At 43.3% G+C, this 21,975-nt stretch overlaps 1 protein-coding gene across 1 annotated transcript in view; it reads right to left on the bottom strand.

Annotated features, from left to right (window-relative positions):
- The window catches only part of erfl1 (Ets2 repressor factor like 1), a 52,154-nt gene that overhangs the window by 5,344 nt on the left and 24,835 nt on the right, over window positions 1-21,975 (bottom strand). The window contains exons 2-3 of the mRNA XM_078237061.1: window positions 1,946-2,180; window positions 1,050-1,233 (exon numbers count right to left, since the gene is read on the bottom strand). Coding sequence (XP_078093187.1) covers window positions 1,050-1,233; window positions 1,946-2,180 — 419 coding nt within the window. The remainder of the gene's footprint in view (window positions 1-1,049; window positions 1,234-1,945; window positions 2,181-21,975) is intronic.

Raw genomic sequence — 21,975 nt, 5'->3', positions numbered from 1 at the left:
GAAATTCTGGAGCTTAACGCCCCAGCTGACAATGGCAGAGTGATGGAGACCGGAATTGGAGCAGCGCAGAGAACTCGGAATGGTGTAGAGCTGGAGGAGGTTACAGAGATAGGGAGGTGTGCAGGGGCTGGAGGAGGTTACAGAGAAGGGAGGGTTGTAGGGACTGGAGGGGGTTACAGAGATAGGGAGGGTTGTAGGGACTGGAGGAGGTTACAGAGATAGGGAGGGTTGTAGGGACTGGAGGGGGTTACAGAGATAGAGAGGGGTGGGGCATTGGAGCAGGTTACAATGATAGTGAGGGTTGTAGGGGCTGGAGGAGGTTACTGAGATAGGGAGGGGTGTAGGGGCTGGAGGAGGTTACAGAGATAGGGAATGTTCTAGGGGCTGGAGGAGGTTACAGAGATAGGGAATGTTCTAGGGGCTGGAAGAGGTTACAGATATTGGGAGGGTTGTAGGGGCTGGAGGTGGTTACTGAGATAGGGAGGGGTGTACGGGCTGGAGTAGGTTACAGAGATAGGGAGGGTTGTAGGGGCTGGAGGAGGTTACAGAGATTGGGAGGGGTGTAGGGGCTGGAGGAGGTTACTGAGATAGGGAGGGGTGTACGGGCTGGAGGAGGTTACAGAGATAGGGAGGGTTGTAGGGGCTGGAGGAGGTTACAGAGATAGGGAGGGGTGTAGGGACTGGAGGGGGTTACAGAGATAGGGAGGGTTGTAGGGACTGGAGGAGGTTACAGAGATAGAGAGGGGTGGGGCATTGGAGCAGGTTACAACGATAGTGAGGGTTGTTGGGCTGGAGGAGGTTACAGAGATTGGGAGGGTTGTAGGGGCTGGAGGAGGTTACAGAGATTGGGAATGTTCTTGGGGCTGAAGGAGGTTATGGAGAAACGAAGGGAATGAGGTCATGCAGGGATCTGAAAACATTAAGGACATTTTTCGAAGGGAGGCTGCAAGGCTGAGGGCCAGGGTCAGTCAGCGCGGACAGTGGGTTGAAGAGGAGTTTGGATTGATTGAGGCCTGGCCTCTGTGGGGCTTGTCTGGTTTTTGATGTACCTCGGTGGTGACTGGTGAGCAGTCTTGGCTCTGGCTGTTATTGAATGGGTTGGAGGTGAGCAGTAACTGTGAGTGGCTCATATCCAGCAGAGGGTAATTCACCAGGATGACTTTACTGAAGTTAAACTTGTAGGTGAAGCGCTTGCCCTTGGTCTTGTGAAGGATCCGCTTGTTGTAGTAATACCTGGAAAAGATCAGCAAGGGACAGAGTCAGTGAGAGATACGGAGAGACTGAGAGAGACACAGAGACCCCCACCTTCCAGTCAGACCCCAACCTCCCAATATAGACTCTCAGACAGAGCCCAGATGAACACAGGGAACCCCCAGGGTGGCCACGGGGACACCTAGAGTGACACAGAAACCCCCCCAGGGTGGCCACGGGGGTCACCTAGAGTGACACAGAAACCCCCCCAGGGTGGCCATGGGGACACCGAGAGTGACACAGAAACCCCTCAGGGTGACGCAAAGAATCCGGGAGTGGCTTAGTTCGAGTGAAGCAGAGACAATCGGCAGTGACACCACAGTGAGTCTTCGTTCCCTACGCAGTGAGCCTCCAACAGACACTGGGGTCTTGGAGAGGGGTCACCGTCCATCAGACTGTCTGTCTGAAGGTCCCCTTGGTAGGCAGGAGCAGGGGAGGGAGGGATAGAGGGATAGAGTGAGAGAGGGAGGGAGAGAGGGATGGATTGAGAGTGGAAGGGTGGGAGGGAGATTGGGAGGGAAAAGGGAAGGAGAGAGAGAGGGAGTGAGGGAAGGAAAGAGGGAGGGAAAGAGGGATGGAGTGAGAGTGGAAGGGTGGTAGGGAGTTGGGGAGGGAAGGAAGGAGAGAGAGAGACGTAAAAGGGAGGGTGAGTAAGAGGGAGAGAGGGTGAGGGAGGGTGGGAAGGAAGCATTACCTCAGGGCCCGACTCAGCTTGTCGTAATTCATGTGCGGTTTGCACTTGCGGACGCCCCAGAGCTTGGCCACTTCGTCCGGGTCCTTGATGACAAACTCCCCGTAGTCTCCCTGCCAGGCGATAACGTTCTGATATTCCTCCTTCTGCAGCAGTTCCAGGATAAAGTGCCAGAGCTGGATCTGCCGGGATCCGGGACTCGATTCCGGCTTGTAGGCCCAGTCTGGGAACGCAAAGCCTGCGGAGACATTAACAGGAAAGGCAGAGCGGTTAGGAGAGGTTTCCACCCTGTGCTTCCAACCTCTTAGAGTACGGATTCAGTGCAGCGTCTCAAACAATGCACAAGCCACTCGGCTAGTTGCCTGATGGTCCAACAATTCAACATGCATTGCAATGTCCCACACTCTCCCCATGGCCCTGTGTCAACCTCAAACTAATCCCTCGCTCTCTGAAGAATCAAACAAATGTTCGACTGTTGAACACAAAGTGGCAAATTGCGTTTCACTCAATCACAGTCACCACATTTTTGGAAGGTTGTGAGGATTTTTGAAGGGGTGTGGAGGAGATTCATCAAAATTGTTGCAAACACATGGCATTTTAGCTACAAGGTTTGAAAACATAGAAAATAGGGGTAGGAGTAGGCCATTCAGCCCTTCGAGCATGTTCCACCATTCAAAGGTTCATCCTTTACTCAACCCCATACTCCTGCGCTCTCCCCATACCCCTTGACACATTTAGAGTCTGGAAATCTATCTATTTCCTTCTGAAATACAGACAGTGACTTGGCCTGCATTCTGTGGTCGAGAATTCTACATGTTCACCACCCTCTGATTTGCTTCTGTGGGCAGCACGGTGGCACAGTGGTTAGCACTGCTGCCTCACAGCGCCAGGGACCTGGGTTCGATTCCAGCCTCGGGTCACTGTCTGCATGTTCTCCCCATGTCTGCATGGGTTTCCACCGGGTGTTCCGGTTTCCTCTCACACTCCACAGATGTGTAGGTTAGGTTGGTTGGCCATGCTAAATTGCCCCTTAGTGTCAACGGGGCTAGCAGGGTAAATGGTCTCCTCTGTGTCCTGAGGCTGTGACCCCTTGTTCTGGACCCCCAAGGCAGAGGAAACAATATCCCTGCATCCAGTCTGTCCAGCCCTGTCAGAATTTTATACGTCTCAATTAGATCCGACTCATTCTTTTCAACTCCAGTGAATACAGACCCGGTTGACCCAATCTCATACATCAGTCCTGCCATCCCAGGAATCAGTCTGGCGAACCTTTGCTGCACTCCCTCTGTGGCAAGTATGTTCTTTCTGGATGACGAGACCAAAACTGCACACAATTCTCCAACTTGGAGGAACTGCGGTTGTTCCTCTTGGAGTGAAAGAGATGGAGGAAAGACTTGACAGAGATTGTGCAGGATTATTTAGAAAAAGCAAAGGGAAAGTCTATTCCCTTTCGTAATTGTTACAAAGAATCATAAAATCATCACTGGCACGGTGGCACAGCGGTTAGCACTCCTCCTCCTCACAGCGTCAGGGACCCGGGTTCAATTCCAACCTCGGGTCACTGTCTGTGTGAAGCCTACATGTTCTCCCCGTATCAGCGTGGGTTTCCTCCGGGTGCTCCGGTTTCCTCTCACACTCCAAAGATGTGCGGGTAAGGTGGATTGGCCATGCTAAATTGCCCCAGGTGTCAGGGGGACTAGCGAGGGTAAATATGTGAGGTTATAGGAATAGGGCCTGGGTAGGATCGTGGTCGGTGCAGACTTGATGGGCCGAATGGCCTCTTTCTGCACTGTAGGGATTCTATGAGAATCCCTATGGTGCAGAAAGAGGCCATTCGGCCCATCGAGCCTACACTGACAACAATCCCACCCAGGCCCTACCCCCGTGACCCCACGTACTTACCCTGCTAATCTCCCTGACACTAAGGGGCAATTTTGTATGGCAAACCCACCTAACCCGCACACCTTTGGAGGGTGGGAGGAAACCGGAGCCCCCGGAGGAAACCCACACTGATGCGGGGAGAACATGCAAACTCCACACAGTCACCCAAAGCCAGAATTGAACTCGGGTGCCTGGCGCTGTGAGATAGCAGTGATAACCACTGTGCCACCGTGCTGCCCAAAGGAATGGGGGGCGGGGAGCAGAGATTTAAGGGGCAGGAATATCTGTGCAACCTGCCATTGGTCGGCCGTTGGACCTCTAGCCCAGCCATCGTCAACAGGAAATTCCGGCTCAGCTTTTTGACTGGGGGGCGATTGGGAGGGTGGTGGGATGTCATTTATTTACATTGCAGGATGACAAATATCATGATTGTAAATAAAAAACTTTTATTAAGAACAGAACATGGACATAATCGCACAACTGCACCCTGGTTGTAGCTTACATTTAAATATGCTATCTGACCTCTGACTCCCAGGTCAGGTGACCCATGAAACACTGAACATACCATATTATATCTAATACTGGGGTCCCATGTCGTAATCTCTGTAATATCATGGCAGCTGATGAAAGGAAGACCATTATTTTCTTACGAGTGGTAATGACCTGGTGCTAGCTGCCCACAAGGGTGGTTATGGGATGGCCGCCTGAGTTAGATAAACCCACAAAGCTATGAGTAGGAAGGACATTGGGATGGACTGGATGGCTTCATAGAGACTCTCTGGACTCAAGAGGCTGAATGGTCTCCTTCTGTTCTCTAATGACTCTATGGCTGGAATTTTACTGGCCCACTGCCCCGAGAATCGGAGCGGGTGACGGGCGGAGCATGGGAAGGTCCATTGACCTTGGGCGGGATTTTATGGTTTCGGGACAAGCGAGGCTGTAACTCAGTGATGGGGGGAGGGGAGGGGGGGGGGGAAGTGGTGTTGGGGCAGAGGGTGGGACAGGGGTGTTGGGGGGAAAAACATTGAGAGAAACAAGATGTCAGCAGTGGAACTTCAGGTTGATAAATTTGTGAGAAAAACAGTGCAAATTTATATCACAAGGGATGTCAAATATAAAAAGTCAAACTGCAAATTTTCTTTCCTTCAGTTATGTTTGTGGGTGTCACTGGCTGGGCCCAGCATCTATTACCCATCCCTAATTGCCCCTTGAGAAGGTGGTGCTGAGCCGCCTTCTTGAGCCACTGCAGTCCCTGTGATGTAGCTATGCTCACAGTGCTGTTAGGGAGGGAGTTCTAGGATTTTGACCCAATGACAAGTGAATGAAGGGCTGATATATTTCCAAGTCAGGATGGTGAGTGACTTGGAGGAGGACCTCCAAGTGGTGGTGTCCCCATGTGTCTGCTGCCCTTGTCCTTCTACGGAGTACGGGAAAGAGATAGAGAATCTGGTGAACTGGTGCGATGAGAAGAATCTCTCCCTCAATGTCAACGAAAAGAACCAGATAGTCATTGACTTGAGGAAGCGCAGTGGAGAACATGTCCCTGTCTACATCAACGGTGATGAAGTGGAAATGGTCGAGTGCTTCAAGTTTCGAGGTGTCCAGATCACCAACGACCTGTCCTGGTCCCTCCATGCCAACACTATAGTTAAGGAAGCCCACCAACGCCTCAAATTTCTCAGGAGGCGAAGGAAATTTGGCACATCCGTTACGACTCTCACCAATTCTTATAGGTACATCATAGAAAGCAACCTTTCTGGTTGTATCACAGCTTGGTATGGCTCCTGCTCTGACCAAGACCGCAAGAAACTACAAAGGGTCATGAACGCATCCCAATCCATCACTCAAACCAGCCTCCAATCCACTGACTCTGTCTACACTTCCCGTTAACTCGGAAAAGCAGCCAGCATAATTAAGGACCCCACACACCCCGGACATTCTCTCTTCCACTTTCTTCCATCGGGAAAAACTTACAAATGTCTGAGAACATGTACCAATTGATTCAGGAACAGTTTCTTCCCTGCTGCCATCAGACTTTCTGAATGATCCTACCAACAACTGTAACCAACCTATCAACTAACAGCAACATTATATTCTGCACCCTCTCCTTTCCTTCTCCCCTATGTATTCTATGAACAGTATGCTTTGTCTGTACAGTGCATAAGATACAATACTTCTCACTGTATCCCAATACATGTGACAATAATAAATCAAATCAAATTCACTCACCCAATCATCACATCCTTCGATTCCTTTCCCCCTCATGTGTTTATTCAGCTTCCCGTAAATGTGTCCATATTATTCACCTCACCATCTCACTGTGACAGTGAGTTGCATATTCTCCTCTCTCCTTGTGGGAGCGAGTCCCACATTCTCCCCACTCCCTGTGGGAGCAAGTCCCACATTCTTCCCACTCTCTGTGGGAGCGAGTCCCACAATATCCCCACTCCCTGTGGGAGTGAGTCCCAGATTCTCCCCACTCTCTGTCGGAGTGAGTCCCACATTATCCCCACTCCCTGTGAGAGCAAGTCCCATTCTCCTCACCCACCTTGGGAGTGAGTCCCGCATTCTCCCCATTTCCCTTGGGAGCGAATCCCACATTTTCCCCACTCCCTGTGGGAGCAAGTTCCACATTTTCCCCACTCCCTGAGGAAGGAAGTTTGAATACGAGCTCCCTGAGGACAGGTACTTCGCCCACATGGTGGGGCTCATATACTGAGCCCTATATAAAGCAAGACCATGAGAGGATCCATTAACTGTTTAGTCCCAGTAGGGACCTGTCATGTTCACCACAGGTTTGCGGTTGTTGTATTTTTCCATTTGTGCACTAGAAGCACAGTTCCTTCACAGCCGACTCCTGGAGTTATTATAGTGGTAGAGGCAGGAATCTTCACAACACTTCAGAAGCGCTTAGATGAGCGCTTGAAGCGCCGTAGCATACAAGGCTGTGGACCAAGTGCTCGAAACTGGGATTAGAATAGATAAGTGCTGAGTGTCTGGCACAGACAGGATGGGCTGAAGAGCCTCTTTCCATGCTGTAAAGCACTGTGACGAACGAGTTGCCAGAGAGACAGACAATAGTAAGGCTGAGAGATTTCAGTCAGAGGGGGGAGATGCTAGTTCATGCTATGGTGAGGCTGTGGGACACACATTGGGTGTTAATGGTTAGGGCAGCAGCTGTCAGCATCAGATTGGTTTGGGGCATGAAGGAACACGGGATGCAGGGAATGTGATTCGATCCATTTGCTCACATGAAGCAGGAAGACAAGACTGGACCAATTGCTGTGTATCTCTGCTTCATTCTCTGTGTCGGTCTGTCTATCTAGCTGTAGTTTATCCAGGAAAAGGGAACATTCAGTCCTCCCACCGCACTATTCTGTGACATCACAGCTGTTCTTCTCATTCCACACCATTCTCCTGCACCATCCCCAACACTCCTTGAAGTCTGTATCTCGAAATCTCTCGTTCTCTGTCCTGAACACACTCATTGAGTGAGTCTCCACCACCCTCTGCACAGACAATTCCAAAGATTCACAGCTCTGAGTGAAGAAATTCCTCCTCATCTCTGTCATAAATGACCCATTCCTTACTCTGAGACTGCTGTGCACTAGAAGCACAGGCAGACCTCCCACTCACCTGACGAAGGAGCAGCGCTCCGAAAGCTGGTGGTGTTTGCTACCAAATAAACCTGTTGAACTTTAACCTGGTGTTGTTAGACTCCTTACTGTGTTTACCCCAGTCCAACGCCGGCATCTCCACATCGTGTCTGTCTATCTGCCAAAGTATCTGCCTGCCTGCCTATGTGTCTGCCTGTCTACCTCTCTGTCTGTCTGCCTGTCTATCTTCCTCCCCCTCTCCCTGCCCCTTTCCCTCCCTGTCTACCTCTCCCTGTTGTTTACTCTGCAACAAAGTGAAATAGTGCAAATGTTGGAAATCGAAAATGAAAAGAGGAACCACTGGAAACACTCAGCAAGTAGGTCGGGCAACTCTGTGGAGAGAGAAACAGAGTTAACATTTCAGGACAGTTTCCTGGTGTCAGCCACATTTAACTGTCTCCACCTTTCATGTCTTCACTCTATCTAATACAGTCTTCATCTGTTGTTAGTAGGGTTACCAGACCTAATGTTGTTCCCTTGTTCAAGAAACGATAAAGGGATAATCCAGGAAATTATAGACCGGTGAGTCTCACATCAGTGATTGGGATGTTATTGGAGAGGATTCTTAGGGATAGGATTTACGTACATTTGGAGAACCATGGCTGAATTAGGAAAAGTCAGCTTGGCTTTGTGCGGAGCAGGCCATGTCTTACTAACTTAGTTGCTTTTTTCCGAGGAGGTGACGAAGGTGATTGATTGAGGGTAGAGCAGTGGATGATGGCTTTCGACAAGGTCCCTCCTGGTAACTTGGCTGCTTGGATTCAGAATTGACTTGCCCACAGAAGTCAGAGTGGTGGAAGGGTGTTTTTCTGGCTGGAGGTGTCTGTGACTAGTGGTGTTCTGCAGTGATCCGTACTGGGACCTCTGCTGATGGTGATATATATAACTGACTTAGATGAAAATGTAGCTGGATGGGTTAGCAAGTTTGCAGATGACACAAAGATAACTGGAGTGGTGGATAGTGTAGAAGATTGTCAAACAATACAGCGGTATATAGATCCGTTGCAGATGTGGGCAGAGAAATGGCAGATGAAATTTAGCCTGGGTAAGTGTGAGGTGCTGCACTTGGGGGGACCAAATGTTAAGGGTAAGTATACACTTAATGGCAGGATCCTGAACAGCATTGATGTACAGAGGGATCTTGGGGTTCACGTCCATTGCTCCCTGAAAATGGCTACACAAGTAGACAGGGTGGTAAAGAAGGCGTACGGCATGCTTGCCTTTACTAGTCGGGACATTGACTACAAAAGTCAGGATGTCATGTTGCAGCTTTATAAAACTTTGGTTAGGCTGCACCTGGAGTATTGTGTTCAATTCTGGTCGCCACGTTACAGGGAGGATGCGGAGACTTTGGAGAGAGTGCGGGAGAAGTTTACCAGGATGCTGCCTGGATTAGAGGGTATGAGCTATAAGGGGAGGCTGGACAGATGAGGGCTGTTTTCTCTGGAGCGGCTGAGGGGAGACCTGACAGAAGTCTATAAAATTATGAGGGGCATAGATAGGGTTGACAATCAGAAGCTTTGTCCCAGAGTTGAAATGTCTAATACTAGGGGGCATTAACGTAAGGCAAAAGGGGAAAAGTGAGATGTGAGGGGCAAATTTGTCTACACAGAAAGTGGTAGGTGTCTGGAATGTGCTGCCAGGGGTGGTGGTGGAGGCAGATACGACAGGGATGTTTAAGGGGCTTTTAGATAAGCACATGAATATGCAAGGAATAGAAGGATATGGAGCAAGGGCAGGCAGCAGAGATAATTTGGCATCGTGTTCGGCACAGCATCGTGGGCCGAAGGGCCTGTTCCTGTGTTGTGCTGCTCTATGTTCTCTCTGTTTTATTTATGTCTCCAGCCTCTGAATGAGTTTGCACTCATCACAGCTGGATAATCCGATTACCTCTAGCAATGTATCCCCTGTCCCCAGGTGCTGGAAACACTCAGCAGGTCGGGCGCCATCTGTGGAGAGAGAAACAGAGTTAACATCTCAGCTCAATGGCCGGCCATCAGAACTGGGAGATGTTAGAGAAGCAGCAAGGTGTAAATGAGTAGGGAAAGGAAGGAGGGGGCAAGAGTACTAAAGGCCCGTGATAGGGCAGAAAACAGGAGAGATTGAATGACAAAGTGGGATGCAAAGTGGGGCAAATTAAATTTACAAAGGGTTCGGGGGGGAGGGGGCAGAGGAGGTGGAAGTGGTAATGGCAGAATCATTGCCGGCACCTAATGCCTGAAAAGATATGAGCAGCGGTTATGGTTTGAACTTGTTGAACTCAATGTTGAAGGTGGCACAGTGGTTAGCGCCAGGGAGCCGGGTTCAATTCCGGCCGCAGGTCACTGTCTGTGTGGAGTTTACACGTTCTCCCCGTGTCTGCGTGGGTTTCCTCCGGGTGCTCCGGTTTCCTCCCACAGTCCAAAGATGTGTGGGTTAGGTGGATTGGCCATGTTAAATTGCCCCTTAGTGTCGGGGGCCCAGCAGGGTAAATACGTGGCATTACAGGGAGAGGGCCTGGGTGGGATTGTTGTCAGTGCAGATGGGCTGAGTGGCCTCCTGCACTGTAGGGTTTCTAGGCTGCAGTGCGCGGTGACGAGGGGCAAGGTCATGTTCCTTCAGCTCACTCTGAGCGTCACTGGGATGCTATGGCATGCCGAAGACAGGGAGGAGCAGAGCAGGAGCCAGGAGGAGTAGGAGGAGGGGGAGTAAAATGGCGAAAGACCAGAAGCTGAGGGTCTCACTGCTGCCATTCAACCGCCCCATTACTACCCCTTTTTGTGGCTGTGCAACACCATTGCTTCGTCATTTAATCCCTCCTGCCTGCCCAATCCATTGTAGATCACCCCCTTTCACTCTTTCACATATAAATTAACTTTCTGTTTCTCCTTCTATAGATTCAACCTGATGTGCTGATTAATTCCAGTGTTTAACAGGAACGTTGCAAGCTTTGCTGTGTTTGGCTTTTGGGGTGAATGTGGGCATTGTTAAAGGGCGAAGGGGAAAGAGCGAGGCAATGCATCTCGGAAGTGTGCTACTCAAGATGTAAGGAAGCGCACGGGGCATGTGGGAAAATAAAGCATTTTTGAAAGGCAGGTAGTGCTGTGAATGTGGGAAACAATTGATCACGCACACAAACAAGAGCAATGAGGTGAATGGACAAAAAAAATTGTTTTAAAAATATCAGCTAAGAGACAAATATCAAGAGGGATATTGGAGCAAACTTCACGATCAACTGACATTACAGGTATGGAAAACGTAATGTTCCCCTGAAGGGCAAAGTAAGAAGTCTTACAAAACCAGGTTAAAGTCTCACTGACAATGTCAATGTCTGTAACAGTGTCTATACGTGTCTTTAACAGTGACTGTAACAATGACTCTAAACGTGTCTATAAGAATGTCTATAAGAGTGTCTAAAAGAGTGTCTATCACAGTGACTATAACAGTGACGATAACAGCGTCTATAACCATGTCTACAAAAGTGTCTAAAACAGTGTCTAAAACAGTGGCAGCATCTATAACCTGATGAAGGAGCAGCGCTCCGAAAGCTTGTGCTACCAAATAAACCTGTTGGACTTTAACCTGGCATTGTGAGACTTCTTACTGTGCCCACCCCAGTCCAACGCCAGCATCTCCACATCATTCCCCTGAAGGCACAGAGAATGTCTCAGGTTAAAGCTGGCCCACCCTCACAACTGAAGGGTACCCAGGATTAAGGGCTCCAAATAGCAGTGCTCTGAGATGAGAACGCAAGATTCAATGTGGACAGGAGGGAATAATCTGAGGGAGCGAATAAAAGTGATGGCAAAACGTAATGGGTCCCTGATGAATGAGATCATAGAATCCCTACAGTGCAGAAGGAGGCCATTCGGCCCATTGAGTCTGCACCGACCATAATCTCACCCAGACCCTATTCCCACAACCCCACATATTTACCCCACTAATCCCCTGACATTAGGGTCAATTTAGCATGGCCAATCAACCTAACCCGCACATCTTTGGACTGTGGGAGGAAACCGGAGCACCTGGAAGAAACCCACGCAGACAAGGGGAGAACGTGCAAATTCCACACAGACAATGACCCAAGGCTGGGTATGTTATAGAGACTGTTATAGACACTGATAGAGACACTGTTATAGTCACTTTTCTGACTGTTCTCGAACTGTAATAAACACTGTTATGGACTGCGAAAGTCAGTGTCATAGACACTGTTGTAGATGCTGCCACTGTTTTAGACACTTTTTAAATTCACTTTTGTAGACATGGTTATAGACGCTGTTATAGTCACTGTGATAGACACTCTTTTGGACACTCTTATAGACATTCTTGTAGACACGTTTAGAGTCATTGTTACAGTCACTGTTAAAGATACTTATAGACACTGTTACAGACATTGACATTGTTTTAAACACAGTTAGAGACACTATTATAGTCGCTGTTACAGTCACTGTTATAGACACTGCTGTGGCCAGTGCTATAAAAACTGTAAGAAACACCTTTACAGACACTGTTACAGATACTGTAATAGATATTGACACTGTTACTGTTATAAACACAGTTAGGGGTACAATAATAGTCACTCTCATAGTCACTGTTATAGACAATGTTATAGACACTGTTGTAAACACTGTTATAGACACTCTTATTGATGCTGTTTGTGTCACTGTTATAGTCTCTGTTATAGTCACTGCTATAGACACTGTTATAGACACTGTTATAGATGCTGTTTAGGTCATTGTTATAGACACTGTTGTAGACACTTATAGACACTGTTATAGAAACTGTAATAAGCACTAATAATATGCACTGATGTACATAATCTTACTGTCATAGTGAAAGTCACTGTAATTGTCACTCTTATGGACAATGTAATAGTCACAGTTATAGGTGCTGTTATACACGTTAATATAGTCAGCGTTGTAGAAACTGTTACAGACACTGTTATTGACACTGTTACGAACACTGTTATTGACACTGTTATTGATGCTGTTATGGACACTGTTATTGACACTATCATTAACATTGTTATGCATGCTGTTATGCATATTCTTATAGTCACCATCATAACAAATGTTAAAGAAACAGTAATAAGCACTGTCATATACATTGTTTACACAATCTTACTAAAATGGTCAAAGACACTATAATTGTTACTCTTAGACATTGTATTAATTACAGTTATTGACAGTGTTATCAACACTGTTAGAGACACTGTTATAGTCATTGTTTTAGTTGCTGTTATCGACACTGTTAGAATATAGAACCATAGAACATTACAGCACAGAAACAGGCCTTTTGGCCCTTCTTGCCTGTGCCGAACCATTTTTCTGCCTAGTCCCACTGACCTGCACCTGGACCATATCCCTCCACACCCCTCTCATCCATGTACTGTCTAAGTTTTTCCTAAATGTTAAAAGCCCACATTAACCACCTCATCTGGCAGCTCATTTCACACTCCTGTGAATCTGGAAATACTCTTTATCAGGCTTGGCTCGACAAAAATTGATTCAACTCCAGGTATCTGGTTAACTTCTTTATTCCCTTTTACGACGTCGGGTCAGTCTTCCGTAATGGTGCGGGTTACCGAAGCCTGCAGCCATCAGGGGAGACTGAACACATTTCCCGCGCTTTTTACAGTTTAAATACTGCTTCAGAACCGGCGCCAAAAACATCACGTGACCACACCCAACCGCAAATTCAAATACTTTTTCAGAACAGGCGCCAAAACATCGCTATCTAAGCAACACTATACATATATTTGCATCCACACTCCCACCACTCTCTGTGTGAAGAAGCCCCCCCTAATATTCCCTTTAAACTTTTCCCCCCTCACCCTTAACCCATGTCCTCCAGTTATTTTCTCCCCTAGCCTCAGTGGAAAAAGCCTGCTTGCATTCACTCTATCTATGCCCATCATAATTTTATACACCTCTATCAAATCTCTCCTCATTCTTCTGCGCTCCAGGGAATAAAGTCCTAACCTATTCAACCTTTCTCTGTAACTCAGTTTCTCAAGTCCCGGCAACATCCTTGTAAATCTTCTCTGCACTCTTTCAACCTTATTAATATCCTTCCTGTAATTAGGTGACCAAAACTGCACACAATACTCTAAATTTGGCCTCACCAATGTCTTACACAACCTCACCATAACATTCCAACTCCTATACTCAATACACTGATTTATAAAGGCCAATAAATGTTGTAAACACTGTTGTAGACACTGTTGTAGACACTGTTAGAGGCACTGTTATAGTAGAAGCACTGTTATAGACACTGCTATAGACAGTGTTATCGACACTGTTACCGACACTGTTACATCACTGTCATAAACAATGCTATAAACATCGTTATACACAATCTTCCAGTCACTGTAATTTGCACTGTTATAGACATTTTGTCACTGTAGTAGACACTAATAAAAACTGTTATAGAAACCGTTACAAGCATTTTTATACACAATGTTACTGTCACTGTCAAATACACTGTAATTGTCACTGTTTATAGACATCATAATAGTCACAGTAATAAACACTGTTATGGTCACTTTATAGTCAGTGTTACAGAAATTGTAATAAGCACTATTATAGACACTTTTATAGACACTGTTATAGACACTTTTATAGATACTTTTATAGATACTTTTACAGACACTGTTCTAGTTGCTGTTATGGACACTGTTATGGACATTGTTATTCTCACTGTTATAGAAATTGTAATAAGCACTATTATAGGCACTATTGTATGCATTGGTGTACACTGTTATATCACTGTCTTAAACAATGCTGTAAGCATTGTTATCCACAATCTTACAGTCATGGACAAAGACACTGTAATTTACACTGCTACAGAAATTTTATAGTCACTGTATTCAACGCTGTAATAGACATTGTTATGAACACTGTTATAGAAACTGTAATAGACTGTTATAGGCACTGTCATAAGCATTGTTGTACACAATCTTACTGTTAAGGTCAAAGACACTGTTATTGTCACTGTTATAGACACTGTTATAGACACTGTTATAGTCATATTATAGAGACTGTTATACTCACTGTTATATCACTGTCTTAAACATATAACAATGCTATAAGCATTGTTATACACAATCTTACAGTCACGGTCAAAGACATTGTAATTGTCACCATTTATAGACATTGTAATAGTCACAGTTATAATCACTGTTATAGACACCACTGTTATAGACACTGTTATAGTCAGTGTAATGGAAACTGTTATAGACACTTATAGACACTGTAATAAGCAATGTTATTTGCACCGTTATGAGTATTGTTGTACACAATCTGTCATGGTCAAAGACACTGTAATCGTCAACAGTTACTGACTGTTATAGACACTGTTACTGACACTGTTACAGACACTGTTACAGACACTGTTAAAAGCACTGTTATAGACACTGTTATAGACACTGTAATAAGCATTGTTATATGCACAGTTATAGTCACTGTTACAAGCTTCGTTGTACACAATCTTACTGTAATTGTCACTTTTATAGACATTGTAACAACCACAGTTAGACTGTTGTTGACACTTTTAGAGACACTATTATCGACACTGTTACAGACACTGTTATATGCAGTTTTACAGACACTCTTATAGACACTTTTAAAGATAGTAATAGACACTGTTGTACAAACGGGGAAAGGCACTGTTATAGTCACTGTTATAGTCACTGTTATGAACACTGTGAAAGTCACTGTTATAGACACTGTTCTAGACACTGCAATAAGCACTGATATAGATACTTATACTCACTGTTATGAATACAGATAGAGACAATAACATAGACACTGTTATATACATCACAATAGTCACTGTTATAGTCACAGTTATAGCTACTGTTATATTCACTGTTAAGATCACTCTTATAGACTTTCTTATAGTCACTGTTTTTGACACTGGTATAGACACTGTTAGAGACACTGTTATAGACACCGGTATAGACACCATGATAGACACTGTTTTTTCACTGTTAGGAACACAGTTAGAGACATTGTTATAGACACTGTAATAGAAGCTGTTATATTCACTGATATTGACACTGTTATAGACACTGTTATAGACTTTGTATGAAAACTTTTTTAGCCACTTATAGTCACTCTTATCGACACTGTTGTAGACACTGTTATAGACGCCGTTATAGACAGTGTTATAGAAACTGTAAGAAACACAGTGACAGAAAATGTTCCAGATACTGTTAGACACTGTTATAGGCATTGATATTGTCACTGTTATAAACACAGTTAGAGACACTATCTTAGAAACTGTCATAGACACTGTTAGAGACACTGTTACAGAAACTGTAATAAGCACTGTTATATGCACTGTTATAGGCAATATTATAAGTATTGACGCACACAATCTTACTGTCACGGTCAAACACTCTGTAATTGTCACTGTTTATAGACATTGTAATAGTCAGAGGAATAGACATTGTTATAGACACTATTATAGAGAACGTTATAGATACTGTAATAGTCACTGTGTTTTTAAAGTTTATTTATTAGTGTCTCAAGTAGGCTTACATTAACACTGCAATGAAGTTACTGTGAAAATCTCCCAGTCGCCACACTCCGGCGCTTGTTCGGGTACACTGAGGGAGAATGTAGCATGGCCAATGCATCTAACCAACCCATCTTATGGACTGTGGGGAAAATGGAGCACCCAGGGGAAACCCATGCGGACACAGGGAGAATGTGCAGACTCCGCACAGACAGTGACCCAAGCCGGGAATCGAACCTGGATCACTGGCGCTATGAGGCGGGAGTTCAAAACTCTGTGCCACAGTGCTGCAGTTATAGACACTGTTATAGTCACTTTTATAGACACTGTTATGGACACTGTTGTCGAGATTGTTATAGAGAATGTTATAGATACTGTTATAGTCACTGTTGTAGACACTGTTATAGATACTGTTATAGAGAATGTTATAGTCACTGTTATAGATACAGTAATAGATGTTGTTATAGTCACTGTTATAGTTGCTGTTATAGTCACTGTTATAGACAACGTTATAGTCCCTGTTTTGGACACTGTTACAGACACTGTTATACTCTATGTTATAGACACTGTTATAGACATTCTCAGAGTCACGGTCATAGACACTGTAGTAGACACCATTATGAACACTCTTGTAGATGCTGTTATAGACAATAATATAGACACTTATAGACATTGTAGTCATGACTTTTGTAGTCACGATTAGAGACATTGTTTTAGACACTGTTATAGACGCTGTTATAGTTGTGGTTACATATACTTTATAGACACTGTTATAGACACTGTTATAGGTACTGTTTAGATACTGTTATATTCTGTGTTATAAGCACTGTTAAGGTACTGTTATAGTCACTGTAATAGACACTGTTATAAACCCTCATATGGACGCTGTTAAGTCACTGTTATAGACAATTGTATAGACACTGCTATAGACACTGTCATATTCACTGTTACAGACACTCTGACACTGTAGTAGATACTGTTTTAGACACAGTTATAGTTGCTGTTATTGATAATTTCTAGACACTGTCATTGTCATAGTACCTGTTATAGACATTCTTGTAGTCACTGTTATAGATGCTGTTCAAAACTTTGTTATAAACACTGTTATAGATACTATTAGACACACTGTTATAGATACTATTAGACACACTGTTATAGATACTATTATAGACACTATTATAGACACTGTTATAGACACTGTTATAAAAGCTGTTCTAGACACTGTATATTCACTGTTATATACATTGTTATAGACACTGTTATAGACACTGCTATAAAAGCTGTTATAGACACTGTTATAGACACTGTTACAAACTGCCACTGTTATAGACATGTTTAAAGGCACTGTAAGAGACATTGTTATATGCATTGTTATAGATACTGTTATAGGCACTATTTTAGGCACTGTCAAAGACACTGTTGTAGCCACTGTTATAGACACTGTTGTAGATACTGTTGTAGATAATATTCTTGAGACTGTTATAGTCACTGTTATACTATCTGTAATAAACACTTTTACAGGCCCTGTTATAAGCATTGTTGTGCACAATCTTAGTGCCATGGTCAAAGACACTGTAATTGTCATTGTTAATAGTCACAGTAACAGACACTGTTATATCCTCTGTTGTAGACACTGTTATAGTCTCTGTTCAAGGCACTGTTATAGACACTGCTATAGTCACTATTATAGACAATGTTATAGACATTGTTACAGATACTGTTACAGATACTGTTATAGTCTCTGTTATAGACACTATTATAGACATTTCATAGACAATGTTACAGTCAGTTACAGGCACTGTTACAGTCACTGCCAAAGTCACTGTCATAATCATTATTAGAGACATTGTTATAGTCACAGTTAATGACACTGTTAGAAACATTGTTCTAAACACTGTTACAGACACAGTTATAGAAGCTGTTATAGACACTATTATGGACACGGTTAGAGACATTGATCTAGATACTGTTATAGTCACATTTAGAGATTTTATAGATGCCTTATAGGCACTGTTATATTTACTGTTATGGACACTGTTCGAGACTCTGTTAGAGACAATCTTTTAGACATTGTTATGGACACTGTTATATTCACTGTTATAGGTAATCATAGAATCATAGAAACCCTACAGTACAGAAAGAGGCCATTTGGCCCATCGAGTCTGCACCGACCACAATCCCACCCAGGCCCTATCCCCATATCCCTACATACTTTACCCACTAATCCCTCTAACCTACGCATCTCAGGACATTAAGGGGCAATTTTAGCCTGGCCAATCAACCTAACCTGCACATCTTTGGACTGTGGGAGGAAACCGGAGCACCCGGAGGAAACCCACGCTAACACGAGGGGAATGTGCAAACTCCACACAGACAGTGACCCAAGCCGGGAATCGAACCCAGGTCGCTGGAGCTGTGAAGCAGCAGTGCTAACCACTGTGCTACAGTGCTGCATTATGGACACTGTTATAGCCACTGTTAAAGACACTGTTAGAAACATTCTAATAGACACTGTTATAGAAAATGTTACAGACACTGTTAAAGTCACTGTTAAAGAAAATGTCAGGGGCACTGTTTTAGGCACTGTTCTAGTCCCTGTTTTAGACACTGTTCTAGTCACTGTTATAGTGGCTGTTATAGAGACTGTTGTAGACATTACAATGGACATTATTAGAGACATTGATATAACACTGTTGTAGACACTGTTAGACACACTTTACAGATGCCCTTATAGTCACTGTTACAGACACTCTTAAAGACGCTTATATTAGACACTGTTATAAATACTGTTATAGTTACTGTTATAGACACTGTTATAGACACTGTTATAAATACTGTTATAGACATTTTATAGGCACTGTTATAAATACTGTTATAGACATTTTATAGGCACTGTTATAGGCACTGTTATAAACACTGTTATGGATGTGTTATAGTCACTGTTATAGACAATTTTATTGTCACTGTTACAAACATTGTTATAGTCTCTGTTATAGACAATGTTATGGACACTATTATAGGCACTGTTATAGACACTCTGATAGATGTTTCTTTAGACATTGTATTAGACACTGTTATAGTCACTATGAAAGACCCTGTAACAGATAGTGTTATAGCCACTATTAAATACACTGTTATAGACATTTTATAGACAATGTTACAGTCAGTTATGGCACTGTTACAGTCACTGTTATAGTCACTGTCATAATCATTATTAGAGACATTGTTGTGGACACTGTTATAGTCACAATTAATGACACTGTTAGAAACATTGTTCTAGACACTGTTACAGACACAGTTATAGACACTGTTATAAAAACTCTTATAGACACTATTATAGAAACTCTTATAGAAACTGTTATAGACACTGTTATAGAAACTGTTGTAGAGACTATTATGGACACGATTAGAGTCATTGTTAAAGACACTGTTATGGACATTGTTATAGACACTGTTATAGTCATTGTTAGAGACATTTTATAGATGCCCTCACAGGCATTATTATATTTACTGTTATGGACACTGATAGAGACTCTGTTATAGACAATCTTATAGACATTGTTATGGACACTATTATATGTAATGTTATGGACACTGTTATAGACACTGTTAGAAACATTCTAATAGACACTGTTATAGACACTGTTATAGAAACTATTATAGTCACTTTTAGACACATTTTACAGACACCCTTATAGTCACTATTACAGACACTGTTATAGTCATTGTTACAGACACTGTTATAGTCATTGTTACAGACACTGTTATAGTCATTGTTACAGACACTGTTATAGTCATTGTTACAGACACTGTTATAGACAATGTTACAGACACTCTTAAAGGCACTGTTATATATAGTCTTTTAGACACTCTAATAGACACTGCCATATTCACTGTTTTGATCCTGTTATAGTTACTGTTGTAGACACTGTTATAAATACTGTTATAGACATTTTATAGATCCCTTATCGGCACTGTTATATTTACTGTCATGGACACTATTAGAGACACTGTTATAGAAAATGTTATTAACTCTGTTAAAGTCACTGTTATAGAAAATGTTAGGAGCACTGTTGAGACTATGTTATAGACACCGTTAGAGACAGTCTTATAGAAACTCTTATAGATACTTATAGATATTGTTATATTCTCTGTTATAGTCATTGTTATACACACTTATAAACAATGTTATATACACCCTTATGGATGCTGTTACAGTTACTGTTATATTCACTGTCATAGACACTGTAATAGATGCTGTTATAGACACTGTCTTTGATAGACAGTGCTCTTATAGACACTGTTACAGACACTGATATAGTCACAATTATAGACACTGCTTTAGACTCAATGGGCATTGTTGTACACAGTCTTATAGTCACAGTCAGGGTCAGAGACGCTGCAATTGACACCGTTATTATACATTGTAATAGTCACAGTAATAGGCATTGTAATTGATATATTATAGACACTCTTATAGACACTGTTATAAATGCTATTATAGACACTCTTATAGACGCTGTTATAGTCATTGTTATATATACTATTATAGCACTGTTATAGACACTCTTATAGGACAATCTTATAGGCTATACACACTATCATAGATTCAGTTATAGTCTCTATTATAGTCACTGTTATACTCCCTGTTATAGAAATTGTAATAAACACTGTTATAGGCACTGTTATAAGTAGTGTTGTACACAGTCTTACTAACACAAAGACTGTCACCATTATTAGACATTGTATAGTCACAGTAATAGGCACTTTTACAAACATTATTACAGACACTATTATAGACAATTTTATAATCACTTTTATGGGCACTGTTATAGTCACTCTTATAGTCATTCTAATAGACCCTGTTATAGGCACTGTTATAGTCTCTTTTATAGGCACTGTTATACACAATGTAATAGACACTGTTATCGAAACTGTCATAGACGCTGTTATCGATACTGTTATACACACTTATATAGGCACTTTTATAAACACTTTTATAGACACTGTTATAGTCACTCTGATAGACCCTGTTATACACACTTATATAGGCACTTTTATAAACACTTTTATAGACACTGTTATAGTCACTCTGATAGACCCTGTTATACACACTTATATAGGCACTTTTATAAACACTTTTATAGACACTGTTATAGTCACTCTGAGGGGGCGGGGTTGCCTTGTTAATTAGAAATGAAATTAAATCAATAGCACTAAACGACATAGGGTCAGACGATGTGGAGTCTGTGTGGGTAGAGTTGAGGAACCACAAAGGCAAAAAAACCATAATGGGAGTTATGTACAGGCCTCCTGACAGTGGTCAGGACCAGGGGCACAAAATGCACCACGAAATAGAAAGGGCATGTCAGAAAGGCAAGGTCACAGTGATCATGGGGGATTTCAATATGCAGGTGGACTGGGTAAATAATGTTGCCAGTGGACCCAAAGAAAGGGAATTCATTGAATGTTTACAGGATGGCTTTTTGGAACAGCTTGTGATGGAGCCCACGAGGGAACAGGCTATTCTGGACTTAGTGTTATGTAATGAGCCAGACGTGATAAAAGATCTTAAAGTAAGGGAACACTTAGGAAGCAGTGATCATAATATGGTAGAATTCAGTCTGCAATTTGAAAGAAGGAAGGCAGAATCAGATGTGAAGGTTCTACAGTTAAATAAAGGTAATTACAGGCGCATGAGGGAGGAACTGACAAAAATCGACTGGAAGCAGAGCCTAATGGGAAAGACAGTAGAACAGCAATGGCAGGAGTTTCTGGGAGTAATTGAGGACACAGTGCAGAGGTTCATCCCAAACAAAAGAAAGGTTATCAGAGGGGGGATTAGGCAGCCATGGCTGACAAAGGAAGTCAGGGAATGCATCAAGGCAAAAGAGAGAGCCTATAATGTGGCAAAGAGTAGTGGGAAGTCAGAAGATTGGGAAGGCTATAAAAACAAACAGAGGATAACAAAGAGAGAAATAAGGAAGGAGAGGATCA

The sequence above is a fragment of the Mustelus asterias genome, chromosome 20 (assembly GCF_964213995.1).
Source record: "Mustelus asterias chromosome 20, sMusAst1.hap1.1, whole genome shotgun sequence".
Lineage (NCBI taxonomy): Eukaryota > Metazoa > Chordata > Chondrichthyes > Carcharhiniformes > Triakidae > Mustelus > Mustelus asterias.
This window is presented reverse-complemented; position numbering and strand designations above follow the sequence as displayed.